This window comes from Lagenorhynchus albirostris, chromosome 11 (assembly GCF_949774975.1).
Source record: "Lagenorhynchus albirostris chromosome 11, mLagAlb1.1, whole genome shotgun sequence".
NCBI lineage: Eukaryota > Metazoa > Chordata > Mammalia > Artiodactyla > Delphinidae > Lagenorhynchus > Lagenorhynchus albirostris.
This window is the reverse complement of record NC_083105.1, coordinates 101515261-101534065: the sequence shown is the minus strand read 5'-3', so window position 1 is coordinate 101534065 and position 18805 is coordinate 101515261. Positions and strand designations below refer to the sequence as shown.

The 18805-nt window shown below is 53.8% G+C and overlaps 1 protein-coding gene across 4 annotated transcripts in view; it reads right to left on the bottom strand.

The window, feature by feature from the left end:
- B4GALNT3 (beta-1,4-N-acetyl-galactosaminyltransferase 3) overlaps positions 1–18805 on the bottom strand; it is a 93695-nt gene that overhangs the window by 15679 nt on the left and 59211 nt on the right. For all 4 annotated transcript variants that reach the window (XR_009543230.1, XM_060164373.1, XM_060164371.1 and 1 more), the window contains exons 2-3: positions 7533–7636; positions 6508–6585 (exon numbers count right to left, since the gene is read on the bottom strand). Coding sequence is in view for 3 of the 4 variants with exons in the window: in XM_060164373.1 (XP_060020356.1) it covers positions 6508–6585; positions 7533–7636 (182 nt within the window). In the remaining variant the exon portion in view is untranslated. The remainder of the gene's footprint in view (positions 1–6507; positions 6586–7532; positions 7637–18805) is intronic.

The following is an 18805-nucleotide window of genomic DNA, read 5'->3' as shown; positions in this document are numbered from 1 at the left end:
GCTCTCCCTCCCCTACCGCCTCGTAAGAGGACACCCGCACAGCTGTCTGGGTGAAACCTCACCCACCCGTGGTCTTCGTGCTACTGGCTGCCCTCACGGGGAAGCAGCTGGCAAAGCTGCAGGAGGTCTGGGGGCCCCATCGGCAGAAGGGCTCTGACGGCTCTCCTGGGAGCTCAGAGCCTCATGCTGCCCAGGCCTCCGCTGGGATGCCCACCAGGTGCCTGGGCCTTCGGGGCAGCCCTGGGAAGGTAGGAGCAAGGAGGTACCTGCCTCCCCTCCTCGGCTGTGGGGCTGGTGGGCACGGGACTGAGCTTGGAGGCCTGGAGCACAGGGCCCCCCTCGGAGGGGAGGAGAGGGCAAGGGTAGCAGACTGGACCCTGAGTGGGTGGAAGGGTGGGGAGTTGGAGAGGGGAGGGGGGTGGGGACAAGGTCCCAAATTATCCTGACAAAGGGCTTCAGATCACCCCATCTCAGCCCTTCCCCACTCCCCGCACCCCTCCCCAGCTTAATCTCCAGGTTGTGGGAGGTGGGCCCCAATCAGGCCACACAAACAGGCCCTGCCCTTCCCGCCGTCAGATATCAGAATCCGAGCCGCCCTTAAGGAAGACAGAGGAGGAAGGGACACCCAGACTGGAAGACAGAAGGGCTTCAGCAAGAGATCCGCAGGGAGGGATGACGGGGGAGAGGAGGGGCCGGTGAGGGCCCCCTGACAGGACTGTCCCCTCCCCATGCGGACAGCCCGTCACCCCGTCCCCTCAGCAACTTGGTTCTTCCTGGGACCGCGGGTAGCAGCCGTCGCTCCCCAGAATATGAGTGGGGGGCTGGGACGGGTGGGAGAGAGAATGTGGGCTGGGTAGGTGGGGGTCGGGCTAGGGCTTCTTGGAACGAAAGAATGGGGGCATTGTGCTACTTCTGGGGGAATTCCTAAGTCCCTTTTACAAGACTCAGTCGTCTCCCCCATGCCCCTCCCGGGAGACTCGCCCCCAGGAGTCTGCTGTGCTCAGCCAGGAGGCCAGAGGCTATGAGGGCTTGGGCAGGGGAAGGAGGAAGGAGCTGGGCTAGCCCCCCACCTGCCCCTCAGGGCCCTGCTTAGGTAGCGGCAGAGGAAACCCAGGCAGGGGGAGCACTGTCCACATCCCCGGGGGCTAGGCCCTGACTCAGCACAGAGCCAGCGCCCCAGCCACGCTCCACCTGCCCTCAGGCTGTAGGAGGGGATGGACACCATCCCCGAGGGACCAGTGGGCACCTTCTTCCTCCCCAGGCCCTGACTGGCGACCCCCACCCCCACCCCGGGGCCCGTGTCCCTCCAAGCTTTGGAGACTTTGTGTCAGGCAGGGACATGGGGCTCTGGCTTGTCAGCACTGCCCTCTGCCCCCTCTCTCCACCGTCCAGCAGAGCTAAGGCCCAGGGAAGAGTACTGGTTACTCCCACGCCCAGAACACGCCCACGGCCAAAGACGGATTGGAAACTTCTGCCTACAAGCAGTGGAGAAAATACCTGTTGAACCCTCTCATTTTATTTTTTATTTTATTTCTTTCTATTTTTTGGCCACGCCACACGGCATGCGGGATCTTAGCTCCCCGACCAGGGATCGAACCTGCGCCCCATGCAGTGGAAGCTCAGAGTCCTAACCACGGGACCACCAGGGAAGTCCCCTGAACCCTCTCATTTTAGAGGTGAGAATATTGAGGCCCAGAGAGGTAAACTGAGCCCCTAAGGACACACAGCAATGAACCCTGTGGAAGTGGGAGGGCTTCTGGGGGTGCGGATGCAGCCTGGTGGGTGCTCACCCACCACGTCCACTGCCTTCCACCCACCACAGGGTCCCTGCCAGGCCTCGCTGGGCTCCCAGAGCCTCCCAACTGGATGGAGGCATCTCCCACCACTGACTCCTCACACTGCCTGTAGAACTGTCTTTCTAAAGACAGATCTGATCACGCCACTCTGCCACTTCACACCTCCGAGGGTTCCCAGAGGCTTCTGGACAAAACCTCACCCTGCCTTCCCAGCCTCACCTCGCCACACTCCCGGTCATACCTACACCCCAGCGCGCACACGCCTCTGTGCCTTTGCAGATGCTGTTTCCTGCTTGGAAGGCCCTTTCCTTTCTTCCCCACCCGGCAAACTCCAGCTCACCCTTCAAGGTTCTTTTCAAATCTCTCTCCCTAGGCTTCTGCAACTTCCCCAGGCAGAGTTCCAGCTCCCTCCTGTGGGTTCCCTGCACATCTTAATGATCTGAGTGAACAAATGCTTGGAGAAGCTAAGTCTGGAACCATATGTTCCTTCATTTATCCTATAAGCACCAAGTGTCTGCTCTGTACCAGTGATGACGCAAAGATGAAAAGGGTTCCTCAGAGGAGAGAGACGTGCAGACAAACGAGCCACCTGTGCCAGGGCTACTGCAGAGGCTGAGATGCAGAGGGTACGAAGGCGGTGCGGCCAGGTCCACCTCCAGGAGGGGTGAGCAGCCCAGCACGGGTGTGAGCACAGACCATGCTGCTGCTTGGCCAGCCCGAGACCAGCACACCTGGCTGGACCACGTGACTTCCACCCAGCAGGACAGTGAGGTCACCAGTTCCTACACACCGGACTCCCGTTCAGAGTTTCTAGCACCCGAGCTACTATTTTTTCTTTTTTAATAAATTTATTTATTTTTGGCTGTGTTGGGTCTTCACTGCTGCACACGGGCTTTCTCTAGTTGCGGTAATCGGGGGCTGCTCATTGCGGTAGCTTCTCTTGTTGTGGAGCACGGGCTCTAGGCGCCCTAGGCTTCAGTAGTTGTGGCACATGGGCTCAGTAGTTGTGGCTCGCAGGCCCTAGAGCGCAGGCTCAGTAGTTGTGGCGCACGGGCTTAGTTGCTCTGCGGCATGTGGGATCTTCCCAGATCAGGGCTTGAACCCGTGTCCCCTGCATTGGCAGGCGGATTCTCAACCACTGCATCACCAGGGAAGCCCACCCGAGCCACTCGATTCCTGTTCACACCTGCCCCTTGAGGGAGCTCCCACTGGGAATCCAGGGGGTCCCAGCTCCAAGAGGGTAAGAGGTGGCTCTAGATTGGGAGGACAGGGCCCGAGGCCCGTCTGGTGAAATTCTGTTGGAGGGAATTGTCCCCATTGGAACAGATGGTTTGTAATTGAACTGTGGTGTCACTTGTGTCTCCCCACGGTGACAACGTGTATGTTGGTGGTGGTTCAGGGCCCTGAATAAAGGGCAGCCTGATCCGCTCTGAAACCCGTACACAAACGTTCACGGCAGCTTTATTCCCAGGAGCCGAAAGAAGAAACAACCCAAATACCCATCTATCGAGGATAATGAAATGTGGTCCATCCACACAGTGGAAGATTATTCAGCAAAAAAATGAACACAGTTCTGATATACATGCTGCTATGTGGATGGACCTCGAAAACTTAATGCCAAGCGAGAGAAGCCAGACACAAAAGGCCACACAGAGTGTACGAGTCCCTTTATATGAAGTGTCCGGAGCAGGCAGGTCTAGAGAGACGGTAGATTCGTGCTTGCTGGGGGCTGGGGGCTGGGGGGCAGTGAAGGGGTGGTGGCTAACAGGTGAGCGGGTTCCTTAGTGGTGAGGAAAATGTTCTAAATTGAAAGTGAGGGATGCACAACTCTAATGAATGTACTAAAAGCTACTGAATTGTACACGTTAAATGGGTGAATTATATGGTACATGAACTATATCTCAATGAAACTGTGAGAAAAAAGCGGGGGGAGCCTGCGAAGGGGAATCAAGGTCCCAGCCCTCCTCTCAGGAGAGAGACGCCACCTCACCAAGCCCGCATGACGTCACCCACGGACTCTGACTTGCTTTGATCTGATTCTGCGCTCACCAAAGTTCCTGCTTATGATTATTTTGGTTTTCTGGGGGTAGCGGCCTGAGCAGCAGACGGTGTCTGGTCGGTGGACCGTACACCGACTGCCAAGTGAATATACTGGCACTGAGGTTTGTTAATTGGTGGGGTTTGCTAGTCAGTGTCTTATGATCTGGGCCGACAGGGACAAGTCTTTGAGAGCGGTTACCCCATGAAGCCCAGCCCACCAGCCGTCCACTCCCGGTCTCACAAGGGAGTGGACTAAGCCTGCTGCGCTTGAGAGCGACTGCTGGCCTCAGAGATCCTGAGCTGCCGGCCAAGGGCCGGGGCGGGGAGACGGTCAAGGGAGAGACCACGGGCAGCCTTCCCGTGTTCTGTCCGTGCTCACCGGCAGGGCAGTGCTGCAATAGCTACGCCACCTTGGGGGAGTGACTGAGTCAACCCCTCTGGAGCCATCGCCAGGAAAGGGGCAACAACAGTGCAACCTGACAGCCGTGACAACCAGCAGATGTTCAATAAATGACATGTGTCCTTCACCTGAGCACTTCCCGCTGAAACCGTATGTCAAAAGGCAGGAGACAGGTAAGGAGAGGGGAACCGAGGTCCCCACGACGGGCTGGAGGAGAGGGCACCACTGCAGCTGGGAGACAGCATATGCTAGTTATTTAAACATTCAGGGCCTAATTATCCTTGCCGGTAAGATAAGGAGACTGGATCAGTGATTCCCTGAAGATCCATGAAGACTGTAATGAGGATTTTATAAGCCACTTTTTGTTTTGTTTTGGCCACGCTGCGTGGCTTGTGGAATCTTAGTTCCCCGACCAGGGATTGCACCCCGGCCCTCGGCAGTGAGGGCCCACTGGACCGCCAGGGAATTCCCTATAAGCCACTTTTAATAATAAAAGGACAAAGTCAGTGGAAATCAGGCATTTACCACCAAAAGGCTAAACACACTTACTAAAAGATCAACTATTTCTTTAAAAAGTCAATCCTATTTTAATCACTATTTACTATTTGTCACTGCTGTCATGGAGATATATACGTATATATCTCCATCCTTGATTGGCCAAAAAAGGTAAGAAAACTAATGATTAATAAATGCAGATTATTATGTAGTTATAATCTTTCAAAATCATTCGTTCATTAAGAAAAATGATCCAGGGACTTCCCTGGCGGTCCAGTGGTTAGGACTCCACGTTTCCACTGCAGGGGGCACGGGTTTGATTCCTGGGGAACTAAGATCCCGAGAGCCGAGGCCAAAAATAAATAAATAAATAATCCAACTGGCCTCAAAGGACAGAAGGCTGGATCGCTGGACCAATGGTTTTCGCAATGCCATCTCCAGGTGGGGTGGGGCAGGGCCTAATTACCTGATGATATCACCGGGTACAGGTGTGCCGGTGTTGTAATCCATCCTCTCTCAGGGTTGAAACAGAGGCAATTTCAAGGTGTAGATAACCTACCATCATATTTTGTATGACACCGCACCCTTCACGCCTGCCCCACGGCAAATGGGTGGACTGGAAATAAAATCACCCAGGTGGAAGAGGTCAACCTGTGACAGGTATGGACGAGATGACGGGCTGGCTGACAGCACCCAGCCAAGAAAGGCTTGGACAAGTTGCATGATACAAAACCTAACTTTACGACATTCACCCCCAAAGCACCATGCTCTGGAGTCTGCACAAGCTTTTACTCAAGGTGATCTTGTGCATGTGATTAACCCCCTGAGCCTCTGCTTCTTCACTGAAAGAAAAAGAATCTGTCAAATCCTATGTAACAAAAGGTATGATGATGCTCATGACAACTTTCATGCACACGTTTAACTGCTTCCTATAAAAATTTTCTAGGGCTTCCCTGGTGGCGCAGTGGTTGAGAGTCCGCCTGCCGATGCAGGGGACGCGGGTTCGTGCCCCGGTCTGGGAAGATCCCACATGCCGCGGAGCGGCTGCGCCCGTGAGCCATGGCCGCTGAGCCTGCGCGTCCGGAGCCTGTGCTCCGCAACGGGAGAGGCCACAACAGTGAGAGGCCTGCGTACCGCAAAAAAAAAAAAAAAAAAAAAAAAATTTCTAAAGCGGAGTTTCCTAGTATATGTCCCTTAGAACACTGGTTTCATAGAATATTAACGGTTCACGGGAAACGGTAATTCTGGAGGCAAATAAGTTTGGTACGTGCTGAGCTAACAAACCCAGTCAAACAGATGACCGCAGAACTCAGAGCCTTTGATGTGCTAATGTGTACTTCCAGGGAGTGGATGTCTATGGATCTAAAACCATATTTAACAGTGGATTCCATTCTGCCTGGAATATCTTATGGGATTTAATGGTCCATGAAAGACAGTTTGGGAAGCGGAATTTTATCACTGGGGATTAACACGGACACGAAAGTCCTGTAGCTTTCCTCAGCTTTGCTTTCCTCACCCATAAAATGAGGACATTGTGTTATCCTATAGGGTCATAAAGCTGACAGGAGATTACGCACAAAGCCTGGCACCCAGTAGGCCCCCTGCAAATGTTAGAGCTTCTCTAAAGGAAGAAAATTCAATGAGCCTGGAACCCTTTCATTTTTTTCTTCAAATTAGATGAAAAATTTTAATAACAACCACTAGAAGAAAATTTTCTGGAGCCTCTGGAATTCCCTATCAACATTGTTTTTTAACCCTCTCCAAGAGCAGCCTCACCTCTGACAGCCAGGGGACCGGCTTATTCCACTTCAGGTAGCTGCTGTTCCCCCCGCCACCTCTCGCAGAGTCTTGGTCCTGGCAGAACAGAGAAGAATGAACTTGGTGGGAATATGAGGGTGACAGCAGGATCGGGGCCCCTTGAAAGCGCCTGTGGAAGCAGAGGCTCAGGAGACCCAGCCCTGCTGTCGAGGCTTATCGACTTACGGACACTCCCCTTTCTGGCTCACACTATATCCCTCAGGAATATACCTCCAGTGTATAACCCCGAGGTGCTTCTACTTTCCTGACTTTTCTCAGTCTTCCCATATGGAAAATTTTTTTCTAATTAGACCAGGCTCTCCTGAGGGCAGGGACCTTGCCTCCCTCTCCTGTGACTCATCTGTCCTAACAAGTGGGAGCCCCCTTGGGGGAGACACCCCACCCCCTCCCTACCCTGCAGGTCCATGGGTGCAGTTTGGCTCTGGTCCGGCCTTGGAGATCCATGTCTGTTCTAGGCTCAGAGGCTCAACCTTAGGGCTCCAGGCTGAACTGGACCTCAAGTTCCCTAATCCCCACCCAGAGCAGCTTCTAGGGACCATCAGCCCAAGAAACACCATAGGGAAAATACTCCAGTACAAATCTGTCCCCCAGCTATTTGCAGGGAGGGGCCGTCTCTACCGCATCATCTCTGACCCTTAGCGGCAAGCACCTCGGACTGTCACTAAAGTACCAGCCCAGTCTTCATCCCGGCAAGAGGCGAGAGGTGCTGGTCCAGCTCAGACTGCTGATGGAGGCCACATGCCTGGACGGCTCAGACTTGGGCATCTTGAACTATGCGACAAGGCTTTGGGGAAGGCACGATGGACGTCTCTACCCACAAAGCTAGGAGAGCCCATGAGGCCAGCCTGCCATCCAGGGACTCCCTCTGCTCTGCCCTCTCCTAACACAGGACGTGAGGATGCCCTTAAGGCTCTGTGGGCAGCGGAAGCCGAGGACCCATGTTAACGCGCCAGCAGGGAGGACGGGCTGACCCTGCCACGTACCTTGAGACCCAGCCTCTGGGGACGGTAGAACTGGAGATTTGGATCCACAGCCGGAATGTTCCTGCTGGCCAGAGCCTTGGCCAATTCTCTCCAGCTGCCATACCCTGAGGAAGGGAAAGAAGAAGAGAGGAACAAGGTCAGCACGACCTGAAGACCTCATAAATCCGCGAGATTCCGGGCGTAATAACAGAGGTAATTGTGTACCTTCTGTGGCTCCTGAGCCCTCGTCTTGGGGTGGGTATGAAGTGGGGTGGAGTGTAGGGGGACAGTTACAACCTCGGCCAAGGTCAACACGGCAGAGAGCGAGGGCGTGAGCTCATCTCCTGTTAGGACTCGCTGTCTTTCCCAATTCAGAGGAGGAACCAGGTCAGGTGAACCCGGAGCTTTGTCCTGCCATGTGACCACCACAGGCTGCCCGTCGAGGCCAATTTCGCCCAAAAGCCACTGGGTGCACGGCGGCGAGCTGAGCTTTCCCCTCACAACCTCCCTGCCCCCGAGCCAGGGAGCCGGTGGGGCTATCTGACGGGGGGCCCTCCCCCTGCCCACCGTTAGTCGCTGGGCTGCTGGATGGACCCAGAGCTGGGGGCGCCAGGAGACCGTGGGCCAGGACTTGGCGTTTGCCTTTCAGAATTATAAACAGCTGGAGATATGAGATTTGGGGCCCAGCTCCTCCTGGATGCATCTAGAGGCTGTGTGTGACGGCTGACATCTGTGTTCTGAGGCCCTGGAGCCGGTCAGCTTTCACACACCTGGGAAGGTAACAGCCAAACCACGGTGAGAATGAGGGAGACGCACGTGCATTCACAGCCACGCAGAGGGGCAAGGAGCCGCCGAGGGTTTGGGGGGGAGAATCAGAGCTCAGTGGTCAGCACTGCTGTCCACTGGGGCTGCCCACAGGTCAGGGGGACGCTCGGGCAGGATGGAGACTTTGTGGAACCGTAAGGCAGAATTACAGGCCACCAAGAGCTGGGAGGGGCCTTCAAGACCACCTAGTCGTCATTTCAGGTAAGGAAATGGAAGCCCAGCTGTCTGGAGTCACTTAGCAAACACAGTTGACCCCCTTGTCCACAGGGGATACACTCAAGACCCCCAGTGGATGCTTGAAACCACACGTAGTACCAAACCCCATATATACGATGTTTTTTCCTATACACACTTATGATTAGGTTTAATTTACAAATTAGGCACCGTGAGAGATTAATAATGTTAACTAAAACTCAAATAGAACAGTTATAACAATATATTGTAATAAAAGTTATGTGAATGAGTCTCTCAAAATATTTTATTGTACAAATTGAATGCCTCTGCCATCTTAATGGAGCACTTATCATTCACTGTGGCTGTAGCTTTTGCAGTTTGAGGTGCGACGGCAAAAACAGCAAAAATTTCTTTTCCCTTCTTCACAATTTCACGGAGAAAAGATTCGCTCTTGCCGTAGATCTTAGCAACCTTAGCATACGGTTTTTTTCTTTCTTTAAGTTTCACCTTTTCACTCAAAAGAAGCACCTTACGGCTTTCCTTTGGCAAATGTGAATTTCCAGCATCACTGCCGTTGCACCGTGGGGACAGTGTTAAGTAAAATAAGGGTCACTTGAACAAGCACTGCGATGCCAGGACAGTCCATCCGGTAACCGAGACAGCTACTACATGACTAACAGCGGTAGGGGCTGGAGAAAGGGGCTGACTCACTTCCTGGGCAAGAGGGAGCAGGACAGCGCGAGATTTCATCACGCCGATCAGACCGGTACACACTTGAAAGCTTATGAATTGTTTATTTCTAGAATTTCCCATTTAGTATTTTCAGACCCTGGTTGACCTTGGGTAACAGGAACCATTGAAGGTGAAATCATGGCTCAGGTAGGACCACTGTAGTGACAGAGCTAAGGCTAGAACCCAAGAGTTCAGATGGAACCCACTGGAAAAGCGCAGAAAGCTCTCCCACAGCTTCATCAAGATGCTCCCAGGACGTTGCCGTGGGCGCTGCCCGGCAGTTAGACTGGCACCACTGGCCACCGTGAGCCAAGAGATGCCTGGAAGCAGAAGCATCCTAGGACCCCCAGGCGGGCACCAGTAGAGGCACAGCCAGCCAACCAGACACAGAGGAAAGAGCACAGCCCACAGAAGGCGGACATCAGCGCTTTGCCAGAGTGTGTGTGTGTGAATACCTCCAGGAAGGTGGGTGGAATGTGGGGCGCGGCGGGGGAGCTTTTCTTACCCAGTTGCATGCTGGGTGCTCCACAGGGTTTACTCAGCACCTCGCAGGCACGATCCCATCTGGGCGAGGTCTGATTACCCCCGCTTCCCAGATGGGGAAAGAGAAGCCCAGGGCTGAAGGTCACGGAGTCCGCCGTTCCAAAGCGGGCATCGGAACAGAGAGCTGTCTGCCTCACCAGCCAGCGTTCCCTCTTCCCGCCTACATTTTCTCCTGTGGATGCTGTTTGGTGTGGACCTGGAGGAGACCCGGGGGCAGAGCGTCCACTGGGGATCTGTGCCCCCGGGTTTCTGCGCAGACATTAACCATCCACTATGTTTATCGGGACTTCCGCAGGTTTATCCTGCTGCCATCAAGGTCTCTGCTGTTTCCATGGCTGGCCAGCGGGCAGGCAGAAACAGGTCAGACTAGTTCGACACAGAGAGATGTTCTGGGGAAGAGGATCCAGGAGCCAGTGCGGTGACGTGAGGGGGAGGGAGGGAGGGAGACAGAAAGAGAAAGAATGTTCCCAGACCCAGCCCTACCTTCCCGCCTGGTGTTCCTGTGCTAACCAGCCTAAGACACTGCTAACAAAGGAGCCCCATCCCTGCCCAGGCCCCGGGGACTGTGGGTTAGTAGCTGGAGGCTCAGGGGCCTGGGGGACAAGTGAGTCGTATCGTGGGAGGGGAGGGGAGGCGCTGCCTTGCTTCTGCCTCAGAACAACTGGGTCACCTCTTCCTTGACTTTGCTCTGTGGCTGAAAACGACCTACTTGTAGACAAGGTTGTGAGGATATAACCCTAAAAATTCAATTTGCCGGGCTTCCCTGGTGGCGCAGTGGTTGAGAGTCGCCTCCCGATGCAGGGGACACGGGTTCGTGCCCCGGTCCGGGAAGATCCCACGTGCCGCGGAGCGGCCGGGCCCGTGCGCCATGGCCGCTGAGCCTGTGTGTCCGGAGCCTGTGCTCCGCAACGGGAGAGGCCCCAACAGTGAGAGGCCTGCGTACCGCAAAAAAAAAAAAAAAAATTCAATTTGCCACATCCGAGAGAGTTCCAGCGTGTCTCCCAGGCACGTTCTTTCCCACACACTAGTTTTCAGTGCCAGCCAAATTCTTTGACTCCTGGAAAGTGAGACAGGTCACCCCAAGGTCAATGGACTCTTCCCGTGGTCTTCACAATGCCGTGTCCTTGCATTTACTGGGAAGTGACAAGGAACACTGTCTCCTGGACCAAACTTCGGAAGGGCTCCTCTGAGCACTCTTTTCGACTAGGCCGCAGTCCTTGGGCCCTGTCCTTGGCCCGCCCAGCCCAGATTTTAGGAAGAATCCTGTTAACTCTGTTTACAAAACCCTCCACCCTTGATACCTGAACCCAATCAGGTAGCCAGGATGCTGCTAGGCTGGGCTAGCAAGAACCCCCCACCCTGATGTCTCCTCCTGGCAATTCTCCATCCACTGACCCATCGCGCTGCTTGTGGGCTGTAAATCCCTGGCTGCCTTTGGAACTGAGCTCAGCTCGATACCTCGGTCTCTTTTCCATACTGTGGTAGTACTGAATCAAAGCTGTCCATCACCTTTAACTTGTGCCTGGCTCTATTTCTCTTTAAAAGAGGGTAACAGGTGGCTCTCCCAGTAAACAAGGACAAATCCACACAACGGAGGGGATGTCAGGGGTTAAACCTAACCAGGCCCTGCCCAGGTCACAGGTGCGTCTGGATGGCTTTGAAATTACTTGGAGCTGAGACAGTCAACAGCCCAGACTTTAGCAATTCAAGGAGCAGGAAACGCCCTTGGCAGACTTCACAGTGTGGAAAAGACAAGAAGGCTTGGAGTCAGGAAGCTCTCCATGGATGGCCACCATTATAAATGGTAACCGCTTGAGCAAGTAACTGAACCTCTCCGGTCTTATCTCTCTGGCTGGTGGAGATAAGACCCCTGCCCCTGCCGTGAGGACTAAATACTGTGCGTGTCAGACACAACTAGCACCCCGTCCCCCAACAATGTCTGAGTTCAGGGTTTTGGACCTGGGTGTCAGAAGATGTGAGTCCCAGCACCTCGAGAATTTTATAAAAACCGGAAACGGCCAGTCGCCGCCTCTCTCCTCTGGGCAGAGAAGCAAGACGACCATAGGCAGCAGCGACTCAGTGGTGGGGGTAACAGACAGCACTTCCTCTCTGCTGCCCGGCTGTTCTCTGCGCCCCTCCCGTCACCCACCTATCCTCCCAAGCCCGTTAATATTCACTGAGTGCATAGCAGGCGTCAGGCACGGTGTGGAGCTTTTCCGCTGTGTTAACCCTGCCAGAGGTACCCTGGCCCCACTTAGCCCCCTGGGGGAACCAGGAGCTAAAGAATGTGCTGATTTAACTATTGACACTTGTCACCTGCCCTCGGGTAAGTGAACTCCTGCTCCTGGCCAGAGCGCCAGCTGCCAGGGCCCCTTTCTCCTGCAACAGGTGTCACATTTGTGCCAGGAGACAGACACCCCGATCTCAGGTGACAGATAAAGCACCACCGTGGGCCTCACGTTCTGCCCTCACAAAGCTGGGCTATCAAATTCACCATCAGCCGGAACTCTGCCAACATCTCTCCTCTGTGCTATGTGGACTCTTCAAAGGCCTGGAGAGCATCTCTTTGGCTCTTTGGTGAAAATACAGCATAAGTACAGCCCTTGGTGCTTTCTTTTTTTTATTTCAGATGATACTTTTTTTTAAATTAATTTATTTTATTTTTGGCTGCGTTGGGTCTTCACTGCTGCGCGGGCTTTTCTCTAGTTGCGGCGAGCGAGGGCTACTCTTCGTTGCAGTGCACGGGCTTCTCATTGCTGTGGCTTCTCTTGTTGTGGAGCACGGGCTCTAGGCACGTGGGCTTCAGTAGTTGCGGCACACGGGCTCAGGAGTTGTAGCACATGGGCTCAGTAGTTGTGGCGCAAGGGCTTAGTTGCTCCGCGGCATGTGGGATCTTCCCGGACCAGGGCTCGAACCTGTGTCCCCTGCATTGGCAGGCGGGTTCTTAACCACTGCGCCACCAGGGAAGCCCCCCTTGCTGCTTTTTTTTTTTTTAAACTCTCACCTATATTATTTCCCTGCATCCTCACCAACTCCCTGTGAACTGTTGTCGTCTTCTTTAGAGATCAGGAAACAGAGAAGTGAAGTCACACAGTGAATAAGATAATCCATGTTAAGGACTTAGTGCTTGGAACACAACAAGCAATTAACCCATTGCAGCTCATTAGTTTACGATCCATCACAGCACTGCAGATGTGAAACTTGCATTCGTTTCTCCTGATCTCTGGTCTGATTCTCTTGCTGATGTGTCACGTGGTCCACAGGGACATTCACACAAGGCGCAAAGGCAGCCCCTGGCTGCTCAGACAGATTTTGGATAGATTGTGAAGTTTCAGCTGAGGGACTGGACATGGGGAGAGGAATCAAGAATGATTCAGGATTTCTGCCCTGGCTGTTGGAAGGCTGGAGTTGCGCTTACTGAGATGGGGAGGACAGGTGTCAGAGGAGAGGCCGGGCTGAGAGTAATGCCCAAGAGAGAAGTGGAGGCATGGCGGGGAGGGGGTGCAATGAACGTGGTGTTTCTGAAGCTCCATCTCCAGCTTGGGCAGGGCTCTGCTGGAAAGGGCTCCCACCTGCCCTAAGACGCACTTTGCAAGAGGGGAAGGCCTGCACCCTCAAGGGCTGTAGGAAGGTGGGGTTCAAGGACGAGCCAGGAGGGCTGGTCCCACAGGCTCCATAGGTGTAAAGGACCCAAAGATCTGCAGATCCTTAGCAGACGATCTGCTAAGAAGCTCAGCGTCTGCAGAGAGAAAGGTGGTGAACCCCAGAGGAGCTGAGCAGAGACAGAGCCCTTGTCCCACTAGAGAACAGCAGGTTGTCCAGGGAACAGGAGGTCATGACACCCGGGCACGGCTCCACAAAGGCCAGGAACCAGCACGGAGTCCTGGGATGAAAAAGCAAGGCTCTGACCTTGGAGTGCACCCGAGAGCCAGTCATGTGGGCTCCGCAGAGCAAAGCTGCCATGGCTGGACGCCAGCAGGGCCTGGATGCCACCAGAAACCCGAGGTGGCACAGTCAGGGATGAAGCCAGGGACTGTCACCTGGGAGAGAGTCTCTAAGGCAAACCAGAATCTCTGACAGCAAAGACACAGCCTTTCCTTTCCAGCCGTGACACCCCAGAGAACGTGATGCAAGAGGAACTATTATTAATGTAACCTTAACGTTTACGTGTTGGGCATATACTTATATTTATAGTAAATGAAATATAGATGATTTTATTTAGTACAAAAACCCTATAGGAAAATAAGGCTTAGAGGATAAAAATTTCACTGAAAGTCCCAGAGATAGTAAGTGACAGAAGATGTGAACGCTGTGTCCTGAATTCCATGCCTCTTAGACTTGAGAACCTGGTCCAGCTATGCCACCTCATCACCTGGTGTCAGGCACACCTTAGTCACCGGCCCATCCCTCCCCGACACCCCACAGAGTAGCTCCCCACTCCCTTTAACGCCAGTAACGCCAATAACACCTCCCCATATACGCCCAATAAGAGCAAGAGCGCGCATGGAGACCCAAACACCCCCGAACAGCTGGAGAGCTGGGCAGAAGGCACCTGCAAGTAGGCCTGCTGCCCTCGCCCCGGCCTCTGAGCCTCTTCCTTCTCGACACGAGGGTGAACCATGCAGCCGCGGGTCTGGAGCAGCGTGGGCCCCAAGGAGGGTCCTAAGTGTGGGTCCAGCTCTGTCTCACGCTCCCTCGTAGCACAGGTACAGGGCGGACATCGTGACAAAGAACAAAACAAACCCCACAACCTTTCAGGCCCCATGTTACTCATCCGGGTCATGACAGGACAGTCAGAGCCACAAACACAGTTCTGTCGTGGGGAATTTTGACGAAGACCCCGGATGAAATGAGATGGTTTCAGGAAAATCTAGAGGTAACAGGGTCCAGGATTTCTAAAACTGGTCCATGCCCACTGAAGAGGTGCTTTAATCCTCGGGTGGACCTGGTAAAGGACCCCATGGGTCAGACTCTCTTGTCCAGTCATCCCGCTGGACTGGGACACAGGCAAGTTTCGGAACGTGGAGAAGCAGTGGGGCGATCCTTTCCCCTCCTGGAGTCTTTCAAAGAGGAAGTTCAGTGGCGGTCAAGGGTAAGCAATGGCAGGCTGGGAAGAGTGAATGCATGAATCAATGAACCAACCAATCCCCAGGCACTTATTGAGCGCCTGTTGTATACTCAGTGCTCTGCTAACTGCTGCAATGGGGAGAAAGGTACAAAAGGAGACATTCAGCTCCATCCACTCCTGGCACACCTGGGGTGGGCGTCGTGGTAAAGGAAGGGATCCACGTGACTGTGGCCTCGTGCATGTACTCTGGACCCATGCCGCGCCCCATGCAGGGCACGCACAAGCCATTCCTGCTTTAGGCAACAGACAGCCACACCTCAGGCCGCTGAGCTCACCAGATGCTGATGGTGTGATGCTGTGATGATTTTCCAGACTTGCAGGAACCTCAGACAAAGTGCTCTGCTAACATTTTCTGGGACCAGAGAATGGGTCTCCAAGATCCTAGAGTTCTGGAGAAGCAACACAGAGAGAAGAAAACCCTGGTTGCAGAAGATGGCCCTGGAGTCATCCCAGCAGAAAGGTCACCAGGACCCACCTGAAGACCTGACGCAGCCCACAGAAGCTCTGGGGTTTGGAGCCACAGCGGACCATGGCCCAGCAGCTAGTCAAAGCCCATGCTCTCGCTCCCGCGCCTTTCCAGGTAGAAGGACGGAGAAGTGGAGGCCCGAGATCCCAGAACTCTCTTTCCCGACTGGATGGAGCTGGGAGGGGTACTTTCCACAGTTAAACTGAACGCTGGAAAAAAGGCTGGGGGAGAGGGGAGTGGAGATTCCACTAGGAATGTGCCTTTAAAAAAGGAGAAAAAAAAAAGAGAGAGAGAGAGGGACTTCCCTGGTGGCGCAGTGGTTAGGAATCCACCTGCCAATGCAGGAAACATGGGTTCGAGCCCTGGTCCGGGAAGATCCCACATGCCACAGGACAACTAAGCTCATGAGCCACAACTACTGAGCCCGTGAGCTGCAACTACTGAGACCGTGCGCCTAGAGCCCATGCTCCACAACAAAGAGAAGCCACCACAATGAGAAGCCCGCGCACCGCAATGAAGAGTAGCCCCTGCTCGCTGCAACTAGAGAAAAGCCCGGGCGCAGCAACGAAGACCCAACACAGCCAGAAATAAATAAATAAAATTATTTTTAAAAATTTAAAAAATAAAAAAGAAGAGAGCGTCACCCAGCCAACTAACGAGAGACACGGAAGGGGAGAAGTGGGAAACATGAGACAGCAAAGTTAACTACGAAGACTGTGGGGAGACCATAGTGAAATGCCAGAGGGGACCGGTAGGGTAGCAGCACTGCTTACAAAGCCCCCGTCCACCCATTAACCCGCCCCACCCAGCGGCCGGCTGGTACCCTGTGCACATGACAGGGTGACCATCACAGCTAACACGTGTGCACTTGCCCAGGCCGGCGTGTGCTAAGCACTGGACAGGTGTTGTCTAGTTTAATCTTCATACAATCCTTTCAGGATGGTGCTAATATTCTTCCTATTTTACAGATGAGAATACTGAGGCCCTGGGCAGTTCGGAGAGTACACTCTGCTCAAGACCTCAGAACCCTTAGAAAATAGAGCTGGGATTCTCAAACCCAGGGCATCTGACTCATTCCACGCCAGGGAAGTCCCATCATCTGACTCTTTTAAGACAAAAAAATATTTCTTAACAGGTATCTAATACAGACCTTTTTGTTTGTTGAGTGAGGAAACAATGGAATCCAAAGGGAGCAGGAAGAGAGAGGCACCCCGAGGCCAAGAAAGTTTTCTAGGACCACACAGGGACTAGGTTTGGGACCTAGAGCCACCAACCCCCAGGCCTCTCTCCCCTGATGTCTCCGCTGAGAACAATGTACTCTTTCAAGCTGAAGCCTTCTCTCTTCTCCATCAGCCTTGAGAACAAGGAAGATGAAGGATCTGATCTGAAGGCTGCCAGCCGCTAGCTGGTGAGGTCTGATGGAGCTGACGTGCCAAAGCCAAGCTGAGGTTGTCGTAACCTGTCCTGGGGAAGGAGGGCCAAGCGTGAGACCGGGAGGCATGCCCGGTAGTAGCTCTGGTCTCCAGCCGAGGACCTGGGCGCTGCGTTCCTCCTAGCAGAAGCTCAAGGGCGAGACCACACCTAGGATGGAGGCTGGCGTCCTGTGCTAGCCCCCAGCCCTGAGTCAACCGCATCCCACCACGGTCCATCCATCCAAGGCCTTCATGTCCAAGCTCTCTCTTATATTTTCATCCCAATCCTAGAGTCATGTCCATTTTGCTGACGGGGATACAGAGACCCACAGATAAGTGAACGGACTTGTCTACCGTCAAAGGGGAGTCAGGGTTAAGACCGGACTAGAGCCGAGGCCTTTGATTCTGGGCCTGGAGCTCAGAGCATCACAGCACCGTGCTCACTCGTGGCTGCTGGGTTCAGTGGGCTACAGGGAGCCTGGCTGGACTCAGTCTAGGAGAGGCTGAGCACTAGCACCACGCTGGCAGGAACTAGGCCTCGTCATTACATTCACACTGTGTAAATCAGCTGGAATTAGAACCACCGTCCTACTTCCTGTCTCTGTGAATCTGACCACTGGACACCTCAGATAAGGAGAATCCTACAATATTTGGCCTTTGGGTCAGGCTTCCTTCACTTAATGTTTTCAAGGTTCATCCGTGTGGTAGCATGTGTCAGAATTTCCTTCCTTTTCCAGGCCGAACCATATCCCATCATATGGATGGACCACATTGTGTTCCTCCGTTCATCTGTCGATGGACACTTGGGTTGTTTCTACCTTTGGCTGCTGTGAATAACACCGCTGTGAGCATGGGTGGGCAAGTGTCTGTTCGAATCCCTGCTTTCTCTTCTTTTGGGAAGGGGCTCTCTCTTAAACTGCTAAAAACTTTGTCCATTCTTCCAGAGATAGGCCAAGGGGGGCCAGGCTGCTGCCCTCATGGCAGAGACATGGTGGGAAACCTCATGTCCACCTGAGGATGCAGGAAGTCTGTGGACCGTGGGTGGGAGCAGGGTGGAGTCTCCCCGCCAACACGTTAAGAGGGAGAGCAGAACTTCCGAGGGTACCCAGGGTGGGGCCCTCCGCGTGGACAGCAACGTCCTAGTCTACTAGCCTCTGTGGAAATGAGCAGTTTCAACACATCCCAGCTTCTGAGACAGGCTAAGTTACCTGGGCCCCTAGAACTCCAGCCCAGTGCCAAGACGGGTCCACAAACTGGGGGCTACCTGTCCTCAAGGAGACAGGTACGGGAGCTTAGAGTAAACATTGGGAACCTGTGGATGCGAGCTGACATTTCTGTAACACCAACATAGGACAGTGCGGTGTGAACCACTTTGGATGTCTCGAACTCCCACGGTGAGTCATGAGGGCTGCAAGCTACTTACTGGTAACGTGTAGTGAGACCACACTGGTGACAGGTTGGGGGCCAAAACCAAGAAGTAGAAAAACTGGTCCTTCACTCAAGATAATTTGTTCAGTTAGCATCAGGGGCCTGCCTGCCTGTCTTCCTTCCTTTCCCTCTCCTCCTTCCTTATTTGGACAAAAGGCAATTTGGGGAAAGACTACAGCGTGGTTCACAGAATCAGCGAGAAGCACACAACCAGGCTCCAGAAAGGCCAAGAACCAGGGCAGTGATGGAGGCCCCACCAGCCGGCCAGTGATGCTCCAGATATCTGTGTGTCTCTACTCAGAACACAAATTCCCAGGAAAGAGTCCAAGTGGCCCCAGCTTGGGCCGGGTGTCCCTCCAGTGGTGAAGGGGGACGTGCTGTGGGCAGTGGGGCTGAGACCCCTGCAGCTCCTCTGGAAGAACAGGTGCTCCCTCCCTCCATGTGGAAATCATGGGGATTTTCTGAATCTTCCGTGTGAAAATAGCTGAACTCAATAATTGACCATTATTCCTAAAACAAAAGTGGGACTTGTCTGAGAGCCCTCTTTTTTAAGCAGGGGCACATAAAATGCAGATATAGCTGAAAG